Below are 19374 nucleotides of genomic sequence, written 5' to 3'. Positions count from 1 at the left end.
AGATGAAAATGACATATGCGCCCCACTAAAAACTGAAGCTCAATCTGGGTCCAGCTGCAGAGGAGCAGTCCTCTCTTCAATTCCCAACAGTCCTGCCCATCATAACTACACTCAGGAGTTCCCATCTGACAAATAAGTTGTCCTTATCTTCCCTTGCAGTGTCCCTGAATAGTGTGTAATGTACCTTCTGATGCAGTCTGCATTTCTGCACTGCTTTTCTTTGCTCTCTTTGCCTTCTTTTGTTCTGTTGAATAAAGAGATTGAGAATATGAACTTTTCTGTTAGATTGCCTTGCTGACCATGTGCTGGTTTAGAAACATTCTCATCCCACAAACATTCCTCATCTTTGAGGAACTGCCCCTCTCCACACCGACAACCCACCATGCTCCACACCCTACTCTGTCAGTCAGTGATTCTGTAGGACACTCTGGGTGGACGATCACCAATGTCGTATAAGCCCCAAAAGCTATTAGGACAAGTTCCCGGTGTGCCAGGCAAAGTCTTTCCCCAGCTGAAAAGCTCCGGGACAGCAGGCCACTGGCAGGGTACCTCACCAGCCTCAAGTAAAGGCCAGACCCTTACCCAGCTCTGAGAGGCCAACTAGATGCCAGTTGGCTTGAAACTTGGAGCAGGCATTGCCATCCCAGTCACTTGTGAATAAGGTTCTTCAGACAAAATAGAGAATGCCCAGTTAAATTTAAATTTCAGATAAACAACAAAAAATATAGAGTAAGTACGTTCCACATGTTGCATGGAACATACTTACACTAAAAAAATTATTTATTGTTTATCTGAAATTCAATCTGAATGGCACATCCTGTATTTTTGTTTGCTAAATCTGGCAACCCTGCCTATGAAGTCATCCTGCCTTTATATGGAATCACAGACAAGGGCACAGGTTGTTTGTTGGGCTACTGCTTTGGATTTCTCCTGTAAGGGGCAGACAATAGACAAGGACCAAGCTTAAGACCTTTCCTCCAAATCATCCCCATTAACTAACCCATAGGTTGCTTAGAAGTTTTGTTCAGTTTCTAAATATTTTTGAATTGTTGAGATATATTTCGTTACTGATTTCTAATTTAATATGCCATGATCATGGAACATAGTCAATATGTTTTCAATATTTTGAAGTGTATTGAGACTGTTTTGTGGCTTAGCATATTACTTATCTTTGTGAACGTCCTAAGTACACTTGAGAAGAATGTTGTTGTGGGTACTGTTTTGTAGTTCTTTGTATATTCTGAATACAATTTCACATATATATAAAAATTATGTATATATATATAATATTTATATATATTAAAAATTTTCCAGGGCTGTGGCTTACTGTTTTGCTCTCTTCATGTTGTTTTATGAACAAAGTTTATCAATTTTTTTTAAGGTAAGCTTTTTTTCTATCCCATTTAATTTAAGAAATTTTTGTCTATCCTCACTCCATAAAGATACCTTCTGTTTTCTTCTGAATGAATTATTGTTTTACCTTTCACATATAGGACTATAATACAACTGAAATTGATTTTTATCTATGGGATGAAGTAGAAATCATAATATATCTTTCCCATATAGACAGCCAACTAACCTTGCACCATTTATTGAAAAGACTATCCTTTCTCTATTGCACTGTAATAGTACCTTTGTTGTAAATCAATTGAGTCAATATGTAGTTTGCTTCTAGATTCTATATACTATCTCATAGGTCCATTTGTCAATCATTTCCCCAGTACCATACTTTCTTAATTACTGCAACTTTATAATAAGTTTCAGTATCTGGAACTATAAGACTTCTAACTTTATTCATCTTTTTTTTAAATTTAATTTAATTTTAAGGTCCAGGGTACATGTGCAGGATCTGCCAGTTTGTTACATAGGTAAACATGTGCCGTGGTGGTTTACTGCATCTATCCACCCATCACCTAGGTTTTAAGCCCTGCACACATTAGCTGTTTATCCTGATGCTCTCCCTTCCCCCAACCCCTTTGATAGGCCCCAACATGTGTTGTTCCCCTCCCTGTCTCCATGTGGTTCTCACTGTTCAGCTCCCACTTATAAGTGGGAACATGTGGTGTTTGGTTTTCTGTTCCTGCATTAGTTTGCTGAGGATAATGGCTTCCAGCTCCATCCATGTCCCTGCAAAGGACATGATTTCATTTCTTTTTATGGCTGCATAGTATTCTGTGGTGTATACGTATCACATTTTCTTTTTCCAGTCTATCATTGATGGGCATTTGTGTTGGTTTCATGTCTTTGCTATTGTGAATAGTGCTGCAGTAAACATACATGTGCATGTATGTTTATAATAGAATAATTTCTATTCCTTTGGGTATATACCCAGTAATGGGATTCCTGGGTCAAATGGTATTTTCGGTTCTAGATCTTTGAAGACTCATCACACTGTCTTCCACAATGGTTGAACTAATTTACATTCCCACCAACAGTGTAAAAGCGGGTTCTTCTTTTTTAAGGTTGTTTTGACTATTTTAGCTCCTTTTCATTTCCTGTCTTAGTTCATTTTGTGCTGCTATAATGGAATAGCTGAGTCTGGGTAGTTTAAAAAAAACAAAAATTTATTTCTCACAGTTCGGGAGGCTGGGAAGTCCAGGATCAAGATACTGACGGGTTTGGTTGTCTAATGAGGGCTACATTCTCTGGAGGGGAGGAATGCTATCTCCTCACCTGGCAGAAGAGCAGAAGAGCAACCTAACTGAATCCTGTGTGAAGCCTCTGAACTCTGAAAGTCCCCATTTCTAAATATCATTACCTTGGCAACATCCAAATTTTGGAGGCAATAAATTCAAATCATAGCATTTCAACACAAATTTTAGAATAGATTTATCAATTTCCACAAAACATCTGCTAAAATTTGATTGAAATTGCATTAAACCCATAGTTCAATTTGGAGAAATTGATGTATTTACAATATTAAGTTTTCCAATCCATGAAGATATCATATACCTTTGTTTATTAGGCCTTCTTTAAAATTTTCAATAGGATCATTTTAGTTTTTGTCTTACACATCTTTGGTTAAGTTTATTTCTAGGTATTAGATTTTTTATGCTACTAAAAATATCTTTCAAATTTCATTTTCTAATTGTTGTTTTCTAGTGTACAAAAGTATAATTGATATTTGTATATTGATTTTCTGGTGACCTTGATAAATTCACTTATTAATTCTAGTAGTTTGTAGATTATTTTGATTTTCTATATATACAATTATGTCATATGTGATCACCTGCAGTTTGCTTTTCTTCTGATCCTGAAGATGCTTATTTCTTTGTCTTGTCTTATTGCAGTGGCTAAGATCTCCAGTATAAAGTTGAATAATTGTGGTGATAATAGTTATCCTTACCCCCTTTTTGCTCGATGGAAAAGTTTCATTTACTATTTAAGTATAATATTTTTTGTTTTTTCTGGGCGGCCATTTGATTTATCTCCCTTTATTCTATTCATTTAGTGCATTACATGATTTTTTAATCATTAAACCATCTTGACTGCACTGATGCTTGACTGCTGACAACTTCTAAGCAAGCCCCTTGCCTCCCTTTCCTATTATGCTCATATCTGGAAAAAATGATATGAAAACTGAGGTGTTCCTTCCTTTGGCACTGATAGCAACTTCCAACTTCAAACCACATGCAGGGCCCACCCCTAATTACCATAAAAAACTGATGCCATAAAAAATCCTGCTCACTCAAGCCACTTTTGGACCAGCTTGGAAATCCTGCCTTGCTTTCCTCAGAAAGCCTTATCATTTGAGTTAAATATCCATTCATCCCCTCTTGGAGTGTGTGTGTGTGTGTGTGTGTGTGTGTGTGTGTGTGTGTGTGTGATGTCGTCAGTCTCAATAGCTAAATGAAATTTTGTGTGGCTGTCCATCTTGCCTCTGGAAGGTGATCATGACAATCAGCACTGTGAGCCTGCTAGATGTCTAGATGATGACTGCTACCACCAGAGTCTTTTCTTTCTTGTTTGGCTTCCAGTCTGGTTCTGCTGTCTTGCTCTGGGCTGCTGTGTGCTGACTAGGGGGCTCTTTGAGTTGTGTTGCTGCCTGCTGGCAAACTTGCACTTTGAGCTATGTTGCTTTGCACTGCATTTGCTGAGTTCTGCTGAGCCTCTGTTATAGATTTAATTGACCCAAGTCAGAAGTTTCAAAAATTGGCATTTAAGGACATGAGTATGGGCTTGGGGGCCCTCTTAAGGAGGCCCTGGATCATATTCCTCAGTCCAGACCTATCTGTATGTCCCATATTGAATTGTATTTCTTGATTCCAGCATAAACTGGGACTGATGCTAAGCTCAGGGGAATGGCTCTTACCCCGTGACTATTGGTTGTGTGTCTCAAGCTGGTGCTGGCCCTCATTCTGTGGAGTTCTCAGGGAAAAGACTGATATGTGGTCCCTTCTGGTGGTCACTCATGTGGAAGAAGAGCAGTTACTACATGGCATGCTGAAGCCACGCTCCTAAAAACAGATGGTGGCCAGGCACGGTGGCTCACACCTATAATCCCAGCACTTTGGGAGCCCGCGGCAGGCGGATCACCTGAGGTCAGGAATTTGAGACCAGCCTGACCAACATGGAGAAACCCTGTCTCTACTGAAAACACAAAATTAGCTGGACATGGTGGCACATGCCTGTAATCCCAGCTCCTGGGGAGGCTGAGGCAGGAGAATCGCTTGAACCTGGGAAGTGGAGGTTGCGGTGAGCCAAGTTTGCGCCATTACCCTCCAGCCTGGGCAACAAGAGCAAAACTCTGTAGGAAAACAAAAAACAAAAAACCAGAGGGCTTACTAACTAGAGTCCTGTAAAATGCCTTGGCTGCTGTTGCTGCTGTTGCCGCCACTGCTGCCGCCTATGCCTCTGTTACCAGAAAAGATCCTCATCCTCTGGGCTATAGGGAAAAACACACATGGCACAGCCAAAGGGTTAATTCAACTATTTCCATGGGGAAGGCCTCGAGCCCTGACAGTACAGATTTGAGGCTCCTTGGAGGAATAAATATATAAATATGGGCAGAGTAGAGAGAATTCCTCTCCTGCCAAATTATATTCAGAAACCACAAGAAAGACAGAGAGAGAGAGAAATCTGAAAACAGGGAGAAGAAACAAAAAATTAAAACAAAGGTCCATAATTTGATACAATTGGAAATCCACAATTGGCTAAAATAATTTATACATCTAAAAGATAAAAAGGTGTGCAGATTGTCTTGGTGTCTCCACCACATAAATTCTGAATTTACTTTCACATTTGCTGACATACAATAATTGGCAATTCTTCATGGCCTTAATCCATACTGAAGCTCAAATAATACTTATACCTGGGGATCCTATTAAATTTAAACAAGGTACCCCTGTACTCTTGGGGAAGTTATGGAACACAAAATAGAGAACAAACAGGCATGCCTCACTTTAATTAGCAGAACTACTGACTTGCTTAAATTTCCCACGATCATAGCATCCTCTAAAGTATCCCACAGTGGGCATGGACAGTCTGACCCAATAAGTAATAAATTAAAATTAAATCAAGTCCTTGGCATTTATAAGTTGGTTTGACAAAATGGACACCATGGGCCTCCCCAACCCCTACTTAAAATGGTTAATATGCCCCAGTGTAAATTAAAACAGGACCTTTAAGGAGTGAAGCCCGTTAAATAGGATCTATTTAGAGAAGGGTTGTTATATCCATTATTTTTCCATCAACAACCTAATTTGGCCTATTTTCAAACTTGGGGAAAAATGAATGGTGCCTCGCAGTGGATTACCACAACCATAATGTCATGGTCATGCCTACTAAGGCTCCATACCCAATATTACTGAAATTATTGACTTATCCAATTGGCAGCTGGTAGATATTTCCTTCTTACGGATTTGGCTGTCAAATATTCTGTTGAATGCCCATTGCAACAGCCTCTTAGTCACAACTCGCTTCACCACCAAGGGGGCACGACGCAGCTTTCCCAGATACTCAGGAAGTGCCTCAACAGCCCTGCCATGACATGCAATTTTTGCAGTCAAGCTCTTTTTTTTTTTTTTTTTTTTTTTTTTTTGAGACGGAGTCTTGCTCTGTCACCCAGGCTAGAGTGCAGTGGCGCAATCTTGGCTCACTGCAAACTCCGCCACCCGGGTTCACTCCATTCTCCTGCCTCAGCCTCTCTGAGTAGCTGGGACTACAGGCGCCCGCCACCACGCCCGGCTAATTTTTTGTATTTTTAGTAGAGACGGGGTTTCACCATGGTCTCGATCTCCTGACCTCGTGATCCACCCGCCTCGGCCTCCCAAAGTGCTGGGATTACAAGCGTGAGCCACCGCGCCCAGCCGCAGTCAAGCTCTTAAATGCATCTGACTTTCTCCAGGAGCACAGATATGATTTACATTACTGAATCCTCCTCCAAAGAGATGCATTTGATACACTCATTCAGGACATATAGATACCAAGGAGCTCAGAAAAAAAGGATGTGTCATTGTCCCACAGGTCGTGCAAAGTCTTGCAACCTCCATTAAATTTCAGAAATTATTTGGTAAACCAAGAGCTACTCCATCCCTGACACTGTCAAAAAATAGCTATTGAGCATCTTAGCGCCCACAATATTACAATAGGCCCAACATCTTTTAGGTCTTTTGAGGTCCTGAAGGCAACATATTCTTCATTTACAAACTTTACTTAAGCCCAAATATGCTGCTACTTGCAAATCATCTCACCTTGCATAGGGCCCTCTTTAACAAAAGGCTCTAAAATCTGTCTAAATTGCAGTACAATGCACATGCCCATTAATGCCCTCCAGAGACTCCTTCATTGTAGAGACTTTACAATCTCTGTGCTTCTTGGAGTCTCTGGGCCACCCCCGATAGCCACTTTCCCTTAAATGTTATCCCATTCTCCCTGTGAATCATCAAAAGAACCAATCACATCTGGGTAGACTGACCCTCATGGTATCTCTAGGCTGATTGTAAACCTAGAAGAAAAAAAAAAATTCTGCACACCAGGTTATATTATAAAAGCATTTTATTGAACACATTCTGGAGGTAGTTAGAACCAGAACAAAATTTGGGATTGGGGTGGGGATTCTGTTTTGATGATTTAGGTTTGGGAAAACTTTGGGTTCTCGTGTCAGCAGGGACCATGCTGTGGGAAACCTGAAGGCTGATTTGAAGTAGAATATAGAACTGTGGCACGGGAGACCGGGGGCTGGGAATTGGGCTCTTCTGGGAACCAAAGAATGTGGTTCTGCAATTGGCTTGGTCTAGACCACTCTCCAGAAAAGGATAAAACATGGCTTGAGCAACTGCCTAGAAGAGGCAGTCTCCATGGGCCCAGTTGCTGCACTTGGAAGGCAGTGACTTGCAGCAGGCTCTTAGCTCTTGAAGCTCTTCCGGGAAGAGGAGGTGGTGGAGACAAATTTGACGCTGGAGCTGCTACCCCCGCCACTGCCAAAGCTCACCCCCAGGCCTCGGCCGCTGCCTGCACTGAAGCCAGAGCCCCCCACACTGAGCCCACCGCCTAGGCCAACACCCCCACTGCTGCTGGAGTAGTAGCTTCCACTGCCACCTCCGCCAAGACCACCGCCAAGACCTCCACCGAGGCCGCCGCCAAGACCTCCACCGAGGCCACCGCCAAGACCTCCACCGAGGCCACTGCTGTAGCCACTGCCACCGCCATATCCAGAGGAGACGCTGCTTGTGACAACAGCTGCAGGGAAAGGAGGGAGGACTCAGTGAGACCATCTGCCACACTGATCTTGCATGGCCCATTTATTTGATCTGCTGGTGTTGGAGCACTCTACTGGGCTCCCTTTACAGAGTAGCAAACAAGGCCCAGAAGAACTGTCATTTAGTTAAGGTCCCTAAAAAAGTGGGTGGGTGTAAGAGGCAAGGTGCTAGGTTCTGAGGGGAGCTAGGTATTACAGGGTGCTAGGTACTGAGGGGAGCTAGGTACTGAGGGGAGGAGCTAGGTACTAGGGGGAGCTAGGTACTAGGGGCAAGGCAGGGTCCAAGAAGCGTAGGATGTATGGCTTACCCTTTAAGAGATGAGACATGAGCCACATTGTTTCCTGTCCCAATCTGTCCTTCCCGTCCACCACCCACACCTTACTAAGTGTATTATTATAAATAACCATATGCTGGGATGGGAAAAGTTTGGATCTAGAAACAGCAGAATTCTGAGTTGGCACTAAATATATCCCATATTATTGTCGTTGTTAATGTCTGTTCAAAGCTACTTACAGATGTTGACTGGTCCAACTCCTTCTCCACTGAGTCTGAAAGGGGAAAAATTGAATTTAAGGTTAACAGCTCCCCAAAAGACAGTATTAGTCTATGTGGCTAACTCCCATCCTCATGATTCGAGTTCATTCCATAAGCCAGGAGTCTGTACACCCAAAAGCTGCTTAAGTTAAAGGAAGGGAGAACTCTCCGGAGGGACTTTCCAATGAAGAGGGATTGACCTAGAAACAAGTTGTTAGGAAAGAATTATAATTCACATTCTCCTCCACCCACTATAGGGAAAGTATAAAAGATTTGGGAAATATGATTATGTTGAAAGCAGTTTTTGCCTTGTAGGAGTTACATTCTGTGAGAGAACTTGGCACGGACAGAAATTCCTCCAACAGAAAGTAGGCAATGGGCAGTGTCAGAGGTTGAAGCAAACAGTAGTTTGACAATCCAAAGGTAGGTGAGTTTAACTCAGCTGGAGTAAACATGAAAGGCTTCCTGAAGGAAGGGGTACTGGAGGACAAGAGTGGATGGAGGTGGGCATGACGTGGATATTCAGGTTGAGCAAAGAACGTGGGCAAAAGCAGAAAAGGCACAAGTGTCAAGACATGTTTGCTGAGTTGCTCAGGTGCTTGGAGGACAGCCAGTGCCCAGGAACACTGGTGGGGAAAAAGAGATCAGAAAAGTGAGTTGAGGTCAGCTATATGGCCATGAGTCAGACTGAAATAGTGTTGATAATGTGTCATTATCATGCACAAGTCACTGATCACATGTATGTGTGTCGTACACCCCACAGTAGAGCAGCTTCGCTTTATCAACTGAGGGCCATCTTGAGTTCATGCTGTCTACTCACCTGCACTCCTCGCCCTCCAGCAGCTTGCGGTAAGTAGCGATCTCCACGTCCAGGGCCAGCTTGGTGTTCATGAGCTCCTGGTACTCACGCAGCAGCCGGGCCATGTCCTGCTTGGCCTTCTGCAGGGCCTCCTCCAGCTCGGCCAGCTTGTTCCTGGCATCCTTGAGGGCCAGCTCCCCACGCTGCTCGGCATCCGCAATGGCGTTCTGCAGATTGGCGCACTACAGATAGAAAGGAGGAGAGTGGGGTTGCTTGGGACCTGAGGTGTCTCCTTCTGAGATTCTGGGTCAGGCAAACCAAACTATCATGAATCCCAGAGAGAAACCAGTACATCATGGGTGGCGGGACGCTGAAACACTGGTACCGGATCTAGCTGCGTGTGTTTAGCAAAAGTAAAACAAAATAAAACAAAATAGGTGTCCCTTTTAGAGCTCAGGCCCCTTCCTTGCCCTCTTTCAATCTCACCCTACCTGTTTCTTGACATTGTCAATCTCGGCTCTCAGCCTCTGGATCATCCGGTTCATCTCAGAGATCTCATGCTTGGTGTTGCGGAGGTCATCGCCATGCCGGCCAGCTGTCTGCTGCAGCTCCTCATACTGATGTGGCCAGGAAAGAGGAAAGATTCTGTTTATATGAGAATGGGAAGAACTTTCCCAAAGTTCACAGGCAGTGAGTACTAAGTGATGGCACATAGTGTGGGGCTGGTTCAGGCTTTTCCAAGGTCGAGCTAGTCTAGTGCCTTTGCTCTCCTGGAGACACTGGTGTGAGATTCAGAGTGAGACTCTTTCTCAGGTCCTTGGGTTTAGATGGAAATTGTCCACAAGGCCATTCCTATAAAGCATCCCAATGGACCTCAGCAGGTTCCAGGAGCCCCATTCTTAGTGTCGTCATGGCCTAGAATCCTAGACATGGATGTGTCCCCTCACTCGGGAGACAGTCATCAGAGCACCCACCTTGGTCTGATACCAGGACTCGGCTTCGGTCCGGCTGCGGTTGGCGATCTCCTCATACTGGGCCTTGACCTCAGCGATGATGCTATCCAGGTCCAGGTTGCGGTTGTTGTCCATGGAGAGGACCACTGAGGTGTCAGAGACATGCGTCTGCATCTGGGACAGCTCCTGCAGGGAGATTTGGAGTCGGTCATCTGGTTCTGTGTTATGTTATTTAATGTCAGTTCCATTCAAATCTTCCACTCATTGTGATATGACAACTTGAGGAAAAAAACCCACCCATGTGAAACATTTAGACAAGTTTCTTACCGCATCAAAGAACATCTTCATGAAGTTAATCTCATCCATCAGTGCATCAACCTTGGCCTCCAGCTCCACCTTGTTCATGTAGGCAGCGTCCACATCCTGGGGAAACAGGGATGGTTGGCACTGCACACACCGTCACCCTACTTAAATGAGCTCCACACTTAGAGAGCATAGCTGCAGGCTGCTGGTTCTCTCCCACCCACACGCACCTTCTTCAGCATCACAAACTCATTCTCAGCAGTGGTACGCTTGTTGATTTCATCCTCATACCTGGTGGTGAAAGGGATGGGAAGTGTTTGTCAGAGGATGAGCAACAGGTAAGGGGTCTTTATTATGCAGTCAACTGTAAGCCCACTTTTGCAGTGGGAAGGGGCTTCTCCTCATAGGCAGAAAGGGAGGGGACACTGGTAGCATGAACCTCTGGCCAAGGTCCCTCCCCATTTAAATACTGCTTTCTCTGTAACTGCCTACCATATAATAATTCTATTATTGCTCTAATTCAGTTGTTTCAAGCAGATTCCTGGAGAAAAGCTGTGCCGCTTCTCCCCAACTGCATTACCTAGTCAATTTCTCTAGTGTTCTTTTTTGAGCTTTCAGAGGCTTAAAAAAAAAAAAAAAGAAAAGAAAAGAAACAAAATTAAATCTAGCAGCCTAGTTGCTGGTTCATAAGACTAAAGAAATTATTTGAGCCACCAAGCTGGGTTATGTCACCAGCTCCTGCTTTGAGACAAATCTATCCAAAGGCCCATGTACCAGGGAGGAAAGCCCCAGAGAGCAAGCCTTACATCAGGGCAGATTTCACCAGGTAGTGCCAACGGTACAGAGCATGTTGCTCTGGCTGTTGGCTAAGTTCCTTGCAGAGGGCCTGAGCCTGGGGCTGGAACTTTCTAAACGTGAGCCTTGCTTGTGTATTTGTTTGTTTGTTTTAGTACTGCAGGTGTCCATGGAAGGTACATCCTCCCAGCCCCCAAGGAAGGCATGGTAGTAGACTAGTAACGAAGCCCATCTGGTGCCAAGAAGACACCACCCTCCCCTGTGTCCACCCTCCACCCCAACTCACTTGTTCTTGAAGTCTTCCACCAGGTCCTGCATGTTTCTCAGCTCCGAGTCCAGGCGGCCCCGTTCCCCCACGATGCTGTCCAGCTGCCTCCTGAGGTTGTTGATGTACTGCTCAAACAATGGCTCCAGGTTCTGCCTCACGGTCTTGGTGCCCTGCTCCTGCAGCAGGGTCCACTTGGTGTCCAGAACCTTGTTCTGCTGCTCCAGGAACCGCACCTGGAGGGGAGCAGAGTTTGAAGATAGAGAAACTTGGATTTCATGTTCTATGATCAATTCACTAAGGTGCCTCCCACCTCTTTCTGTCCCTCTAAAGCTTTCCTGTGCACCGTGCCTGGCCCTGGGCCCCAGGAGGGGAGGTGCAGACTGAGGCACCCAAACTCACTTTTCCAGGGGGAGATAGGACACCTATCCAGGGCACAGAAAGAACTAGGAGTGCTGCTTGGAGTGTGTCCTGGCTCAGTGGTGGCTGCAAAGGCACTCAGGCTGCTGCCCATCCACTTGTCTGCCTTCCTGTACAGTCAGCCCCATTATATATGGCATGGAATTCATCTCTCTGTCCAATAGTTGTCAAGAGGCCCTTGTGAGTTAACCTCTGAATGGGAAGAAATAATTCTCCCTTCCCAGCTGCCAGTCTAATTCAGAACGTGTCCACAAATCCAGGGCACAGAAACAAACGGAAACTGTACAGCTATAAAGGTATTTGCACAAAGTCAAAACATCTTCCCTCGTCCGCTCTCTTTGGCATTTATTTCAGACCCACAGTGATTTTTTACAAAAGATCGTAGCTCACCTTGTCGATGAAGGAGGCGAACTTATTGTTGAGGGTCTTGATCTGCTCGCGCTCCTCGGTCCTCACCCTCTGGATGCTGGGGTCGATTTGCAGGTTGAGGGGAGTCAGGAGACTCTGGTTGACGGTGACCTCTTGGATACCTCCAGGAGGGCAAACAGGAAAGCCAGGGCCACCGAAGCCACCTCCAAAGCCAGCTCCGCCACCGAGCCCAAAGCCACCGCCAGCTCCACCGCCGAAACCAAATCCACTACCGGCACCACCTCCAAAGCCATAGCCACCTCCAGCACCAGCAGCAAACCGGTTCCTGAAGCTGCCACCACTAGTGCTGATGGATATCCTCTTGGAGCCCCCCAGATTGTAGAGGCTCCGGCTGCCATAGCCACCCACTCCACAAGCACCCCCAAGACTGACCCTGCCGAAGCCACCACCACCGCCACCCCCGGACCGGGACACAGAGGTGAAGCTGGTGCGGGAGACAGACGGGGTGATGGCAGAGGCGGTGCTGAAGCCACGACTGCCCCCACTCCGGAAGGACACACTTGACTGGCGAGACATGGTGGCTTGTTCCTGGTGGAGCAAGAGAACCGGGCACTAGTGGGTTGGGAGGTGCTGGAGAGAACAGAGCTCAGCAGGATACAGAAGGTGGCTCTGTTACCCAGGAACGGTGATGCCCCCTTTTTATCCCCTCCAGAACTGGGCTGGGCGAGAGAGCTGTCGAGCTGTGAATGATTAAGTGGGCTGGGCATGCCTGGGGGGCAGCTGTGAGCTCACCCGTCACACCTGCACAGTGGTGTGGGGTGCAAAAGCTTTCTTCCTGGCAGGTACTGCTCAGTTAGAAATAACCTTGCCTTGCAGCACTGATCTCTTGGCAGCAAGTTGGTGACGCTGCCAGCAAGTGTATCTTCACCATAGAGGCTGGGGGCTGTGAGCAGCCCAAGAAGGACGCCAGGAAGTGAGGGGGCATTGGCATGGCCAGTGTCCTGGGGACTCTTACAGGACGACGGGTATTGACAACCATCCCAGTACAGTACATGCTGAGCACTGCCCTTCCAGCTTGGGGAAGCTGTCCATCAGCGGGGGGCAAACGATTCCCCACAGTGATCTGCTCTTACACTTTTCCAGGCAGCAGATTGCTGCAGGGTTTTCCCCTCTGGGAAAGGCAATCTGTAGCGTTATATCTTGGTTATGTGCTAGAGGGAAAATAGAGTTTCATCCTTTACTGCACAATTTCTTTCTTAAGGAAGGCACAGCTATCCCAGAGCCCACTGGGCAGCTCTGCCTGCAAGGTTTAGGCCAGAGAATGTGGGAGGCCCTCAGCGCCCCCTATAAACCACTTTGACCTCTTTAGGGCCAGGTTTATCCTTCCACAGCTCCTCCTAACTCAGCATTTTTTCTGCCCTTTGACCTTTTCCGTGCTCTTTGGCCTGGGCAGGACATTGTGGGGGGCTGAGGAAACCCAGGGATCCCATGCAGTCCCTTAAAAAACCCCTGAGACTCATGGGCTATAGCGTCTCTCTTCAGGGGCAGCTACTCTGCTGGCTCCCCAGCCCCCCAGCTGTGTTCCAGCAAACTCTATTCCACTAGGGAAGAAATGAGTCATCATATGTGTTGATACAGGCTGAAGGCCGCCACAAACACATACCTGCAGGAGCTTCTAATCTCATCAGGAACATGTTGAGAGTCTGATGGCCTGTTATAACGGCGAACCACCCTGTTCCAAGCAGCGGGACTTGCTCTGCTTTCTCTATGCTGTAGCCCAAAGTCTCCTTCAGGGCCAAGGCAATGGAAAACGGGATTCTGAGTCTATGGATTGTCCTGCCAGAAAGGCTAGCCAGAGCAGGCCTGTGGGCCCAGGCAGCTGGCATGACAATCTGCCAGTTGCTTTAGGGAGGGCCCTGTGAGATCCCCTCTGCAAAACTTGTCTGGGGGGTTGTGGCACCAGGTGGAGGAAAGGGGGTTTCTGATGAGGTTTTAACACACGTCTGTTCTAAACCACACCCACTCTTTTTGGCAGCAGATCTGAGTGGGGCCACCTCTCTGCCATCCCCTAAGATAGAAGCAGGGCTCTCAGGCAGGACAGTGCTTGGGCCGTTCAGAGCTGCGGGGGGTGGGGGGGGGAGGCCTGTGGCCCGAGGCTGGAGGTAGGAATGCAATGGGGATGGGTTCAAAACTTCAGGGAGGAGGGGCTATATTCTCAAGAGTAGAAGAACAGGACCAGACCCAGGCTCAGGAATCTCTCACCAGGGCCTGCGGTTGGCCACAAGGAAGCCAAGGCTGTGGGAAAATGACTCCCTGGTGCTGAGGATCAGCTGAAACAGTGACTTCTCACTAGAGGGCTGCGATGAGCAAGCAGCTGACAGGTCAATCTCGGCAGACAGACCAATGGCCGGAGCCGGTCTTACAGGTCTTGAGCAAAGTGGTTTGGGTGGCCTCCCTGGCTGGAGCATTTCTGAGACCCTCAGAGATGAATTGTGCTGAGCTCACCATTTTCACATTTGGTTGCTTTTTGGAGAACAGATGTGAGTGTCCTGGAGGCCTGAGACATACCAGGGGACCCTCGGCTCCTGATAGGACAGAACAGATCCAAGCCTGAAGCAAGTGTCTGAGGACTCGTAGTGGGATGCTTCCTCTCCACTCGAAGATCGATATCGGGGTGTGTCCCCACCACCTCATACACTCACAGGTCCCGGGTACAGGCCTCACTGCCCTCAGGGAAGCCCCACCCCTCCTGAGACACTGGGACATTCTCTTCTCCCCATTCATTCTCCTCCCAGCTGTGTTGTGAAGAAAGAGGACTTGGCAGAGCAGGAATGCATTCTGGCTAGTCTGAGGATTGCTAGAGTGTGCCAAGCTCAGATCCATATGCCAGGGACCAACGGTGAGTGTGTGATGCTCCACGGGAGCAGGGAGCGTGTGGGTGCTCCACAGGAGAAGCAGCAGCACTCTTCTGTCCGAGCTTCATGGGAATCCTCCTGTGAGCAGGCAGGGGAGCCCCTCCCTCAATGCCAAACCTGGACAGGTATAAATAATGGAGCCGCTCCCGGTGGGGAGCCGGGCACCAGCACCACTGCAGCTCAGGAGAGCCCCACCCTAGCCTGGAATTTCATTGTGGCAGGAAGGGAGGGATTGTGTTAGGCTCACCGGGGAGCTTTTCTGCTGGGCACCCCACAGAGGCAATTCCCAGGCTTGGTGGGACATGTTGCTCAGCTTCTCCTCTGGGTGCTGCTTTCCTCGTCAGCAGAAGACAATGCAGGGCCCGCCCTGCTGCTCTCCCCATCAGAGAAGGGACAGTAAGCTGGCTGCCCTGACCTCTCTCACAGAGCTGTGTGAGAGACCGGGTCAGCATTTCATACATGGAGAAGCCCTTCACAGACACCAGGCAGAGGGTGGTATCCATTCGTGGAACAAGGGTTAGGCAAATCCTGCCATCCCAGCCCAGGATTCCTTCTCCTCAGAGCTTCCACTCCAATCTGTAGGGCTTTAGTAGAAGATACATTTAATAGAGCGTGATAAATAGAACATGTTCAATAGAACAGCATTTGTACATATCCTCTAAGTCTCCCCCAACAGGGCAGTCTCCAAGGTTAGGGAACATCTCTGCGTGGCCCACACCCTCAGCCCAGCGTTGGGCACCGGAGGTGTTCAGATATTTTTTGGAGTGAATTGACAGACACAAAATCCTCTTCTTCCACTCCTTCCCCAGATTGTTATGTGAAGCCCACAATGGCAAGAACCTCAATTGCTTTTGCACCAACCTATATCTACATATTATATATAACAGAATGTATATACATTATATATATTCACATATATTTCTGTGAATCCTCCAGCCCTATGCTGAGTCCCAGAGTCTTATCCATCTGCTTTTGTCTCTGAGTCCATGTCTACAGGATGAGTCTCTTGTCCCCTTCACACTGGGTATGCTCTGTGTTTAGGATTTAGGATTTAATCTAGCATTTAGGATTCTTTATTCGTTAGGCTTCCCTCCATCCTTCTTCTCCCCTCGCCCTTATTCTGAGGGCGTGCTGCATCTGAGCCCACTAACAAGTAGCCTGCATGTGCCACCCCAGCCCCCAGGCCCCTCCAGGAGAGAAAGAAAGCTTTAAGGCCCTCAACTTTGCAGCCCTTCCACCTCATGCTTGTTCAGCACAAAAAGTGGGGAGCAATAGTTGAGGTGTGAGTCACCCTATTCATTGGGCTATGGTTGGCAGCCCCATCAGGGAGCCTGCAGCCAGATTCACGGGATGGGGAAGGGCAGATGGAACAGCGGGCCAGCCCCAGATAACTCTTCACAAAGCCCTAGCCTCGGGGGGAATTGAGGGAAGCCAGCGGAATCTTGCCCCCATCCCAACCTGGGTCCCAGCTCTGGTCCTAGCTAGATTCTCAGGATCACAGGGCCCTGAGGGGAGTGGCCACTTTGTGGATCTGCAGAGCTGGACACACTACCCCCTCCCTCATACAGCCCAATGTCTCTAGGGCTTTCAGACCCCAGTCTGAAAACCAGACTAGGTAGAAAGGCAAATGTCCAGAAGTAAAGCACCTGCTCAGCCTTGGCTCAGAAGCCTTTTGGAGGTGAGTCCCTGCTGCCATTATTGAGGTCATAGTGACAAGTGACCCCCTGGAGTTGAGTTTTTCTTGTGCACGGGCTTTGCACACATTGTGGGTCACAGCATAGGTGCAAAAGCATGTGGCGCCACTCCGGACCATGTCTTGGTCCTGACCCAGTCCTTGGATGGGTCTGGGACCCTGAACAAGTTGCCCAACCTCTCACTGCATAGTTTTGCCCTGTGGAGCTGGGAGAGAAGGGAGGGGCCTGGGCTCATTGGAGGGGCCATGCAAGCTGGAATTTAATTTTGAGCTGGCTGGGGCTGAGCAGGAAGGGAGGGGCAGGCCTGCAGGGGGCTGTGGGGAGCAGCCTTGGCCCCCATCCCTTAGATTCAGCAGCCGATTGGCCCTGGCAGGAGAGGGTGCAGAGCAGAGCCCTCCGCTTCCCTCCAGCAGGCCCCTGCAAGTCTGAGGAATGTTCTTCCCTCGTATGAAAGGTGTTTTGCTCATGGCATACCAAACTCTTTGAAAATCCCCCTTGGTTAATTGAAACTATGGGCTGGAAATCAACCAATACTTTAATTAGTCAGACGGACTAAAAAAGGATATACAGCAAAATCCTCTGCACTTTGCTTTCTCATAGAGGGTGGTTTTATTTTTTAAATAAACACGTACGTAGGAGTGACCATGTGCCAGGCACTGCCCTTCACACTTTACATATATGAATCTGAAACTGGAGCGTGCAAAGAAGGGCTCTTAGCACTTCCTCAGCGTGGCCGTCCAATGTAGGTGTGATTGTGTCCCATACTCTGGGGATTTGCAGCCTCCCTCTTCAGTAGAGAGGCAGAGACACGACTCATTTACACCAGGTTGTATCCCTGCAGGATCAGAGGTGCAGAAGGAAGCTTGCTGATGTCCCCAACTCACCCCCTGTTCCATTTCTCCCTGCTACTTTCTGTTCTCTCACCAGTAGCCACAACTGGGAACGGGGAGGCAGAAGAGACGCTGCAGCTGCCCCACTCCGAGTTTGTGTTTGGCTCAGGGCTTCCTGGTCCTGGGAGGGAGAGCAAGTGCCGGAGACAGAGGCTTATTCCATCTGGCTTTCCTGCTTTGGGTGAGCACTGATCATGAGTGGGGGGCAGGTGGGGTGAGTCAGGTGAGCTCTGATCATGGGTGGAGGGCAGGTGGGGTGAATCCGTACAGACAGTGGTAATATGGTGGGGGAGAAAAGAAAGTAAACCACAGCATTGAGGCTGGAGCTGTTACCTCTCCCAGGGCCACCCTCAGGAAATGCACTCGGCATCTGCACAGTCCTCAAGGCCAGGGGACACCTTGCTAGCCCCAGTCCCATCGTCTATGTGAGACTGTGATCCTGTGTCCTTCCCCATTTCCTCCCTCAGACTCCGGGACACACTCGCAGCTCCCAGCTTCACGTTCCGTGGGCACATGTGAACACTGACCTGCTCACTGTCCACTTGGACCAACGATCACTGTTGAGGGTTTGTGAAAACAGGTTAAGGCTTCTTCCAAGGGAGACGCAGTGTGAAAAGCAACTGAGAAAAGAGAGCGTGCAGGAGCGTTTCAATTCATGCCACTCACTGAATCAGGTCCTGTTCCACCTGTGTGACTTGGCCAAGGCAGATGCTGTGCACTGGACTTCTGGACTCTGGTTGTGTGACCCTGTGTCCTTCCCCATGTCCTCCCTTAGACTCCAGGACTGCGAACAGGGCTGGGTCTCCTCTAGGATCTCCTTACCAGACCCAGGACGGTGGCCCACACCACTTGACAGTGACGGGTCACTGTGCAAGAGCCAGGTTAGGGAAGCTGGCCTGACTTGGTTTCAGAGAAAAAAATCAGCCCAGTGATCCATCCATAGAGGAACAGGCTGAGTTCAGGGAGGTGGAGCCTAACGCCAAGCCCTCCGCAAGGTGAGGTGAGAGCCAAGCCTGGGTCCTGGTCCTGTCCCACATGCTGTTGTTGCCCTGCACTGCCCATCTGGGCCTCAGGCAAGAGCCTACTTGTCTCCCAATCCAAGGCTGCATGTCTCAGTCCCCTTCAGAGAGCCATTTCCCAAGGGCTGTGTGCATGACAGGGCTGACAGGTGACAGTGATGGGTGAGGGTGGTTTTACTGCTCCCCACCCCTCCCCTGTCCAGAGCCCTCATGTCCAGGTGCTGGTCTGGGTCTTTCCAGGGAGCAGACTGGCCTTCAAGCCTAAGTTAGCACCGAAGCCTATTCCTCCAAAGCATTTGCCTGCTCTAGGCCATGAGGTCCCACCAGTCTGCAGACGCTGATCGCCTCTACTCCACTGGCTGATATAAAGTGTGAGAATTCACACATGACTTCTTCTGCCCGTGCCCAGAGCCCCACAGTGCTTGGCTGGGCCTCCAGTCAAACCCACATCCTCTGAAACAGTTGTCAAGGACTCCCACTATTTCTTGCTCATTCACAAGTCCCTGGTCCCCAGGGCCTTTCAGCCTCACCTCCACTCTCCAGCCAGGTGGATCCCTTCACAACCTCAACCCCATGCCTGCCGGTTCCCGATTTAATGTTAGAGGGTCAGTGCTCAGTGCTGGTTCTACCTGCTCCCTCCCTCCCTACACCGTGCCTCCCCACTCCCATCTTCTGTGGCACAAAACATGAAACAAGGACCCAGATGCCTTCTCTGGCA

General features: G+C 48.2%; 1 protein-coding gene across 2 annotated transcripts in view; it reads right to left on the bottom strand.

The window, feature by feature from the left end:
* Positions 1–12812, bottom strand: part of LOC116481044 (keratin, type II cytoskeletal 5) — a 28644-nt gene extending 15832 nt beyond the window's left edge. The window contains exons 1-9 of one of the 2 annotated variants that reach the window (XM_032173671.2): positions 12160–12812; positions 11371–11585; positions 10520–10580; positions 10314–10409; positions 10008–10172; positions 9525–9650; positions 9055–9275; positions 8214–8248; positions 6979–7680 (exon numbers count right to left, since the gene is read on the bottom strand). In XM_032173671.2, coding sequence (XP_032029562.1) covers positions 7346–7680; positions 8214–8248; positions 9055–9275; positions 9525–9650; positions 10008–10172; positions 10314–10409; positions 10520–10580; positions 11371–11585; positions 12160–12714 — 1809 coding nt within the window. In that variant the 5' untranslated portion in view covers positions 12715–12812 and the 3' untranslated portion in view covers positions 6979–7345. Of the gene's footprint in view, positions 1–6978; positions 7681–8209; positions 8249–9054; positions 9276–9524; positions 9651–10007; positions 10173–10313; positions 10410–10519; positions 10581–11370; positions 11586–12159 lie in introns of those variants that run through there. The other variant, XM_032173673.2, reaches the window with a different exon arrangement.
* Positions 12813–19374: the final 6562 nt, after the last annotated feature.

Source organism: Hylobates moloch, unplaced genomic scaffold, assembly GCF_009828535.3.
Source record: "Hylobates moloch isolate HMO894 unplaced genomic scaffold, HMol_V3 SCAFFOLD_13, whole genome shotgun sequence".
Lineage (NCBI taxonomy): Eukaryota > Metazoa > Chordata > Mammalia > Primates > Hylobatidae > Hylobates > Hylobates moloch.
The sequence above is the reverse complement of the archived record's forward strand: the minus strand, read 5'-3'. Positions and strand labels throughout refer to the sequence as shown.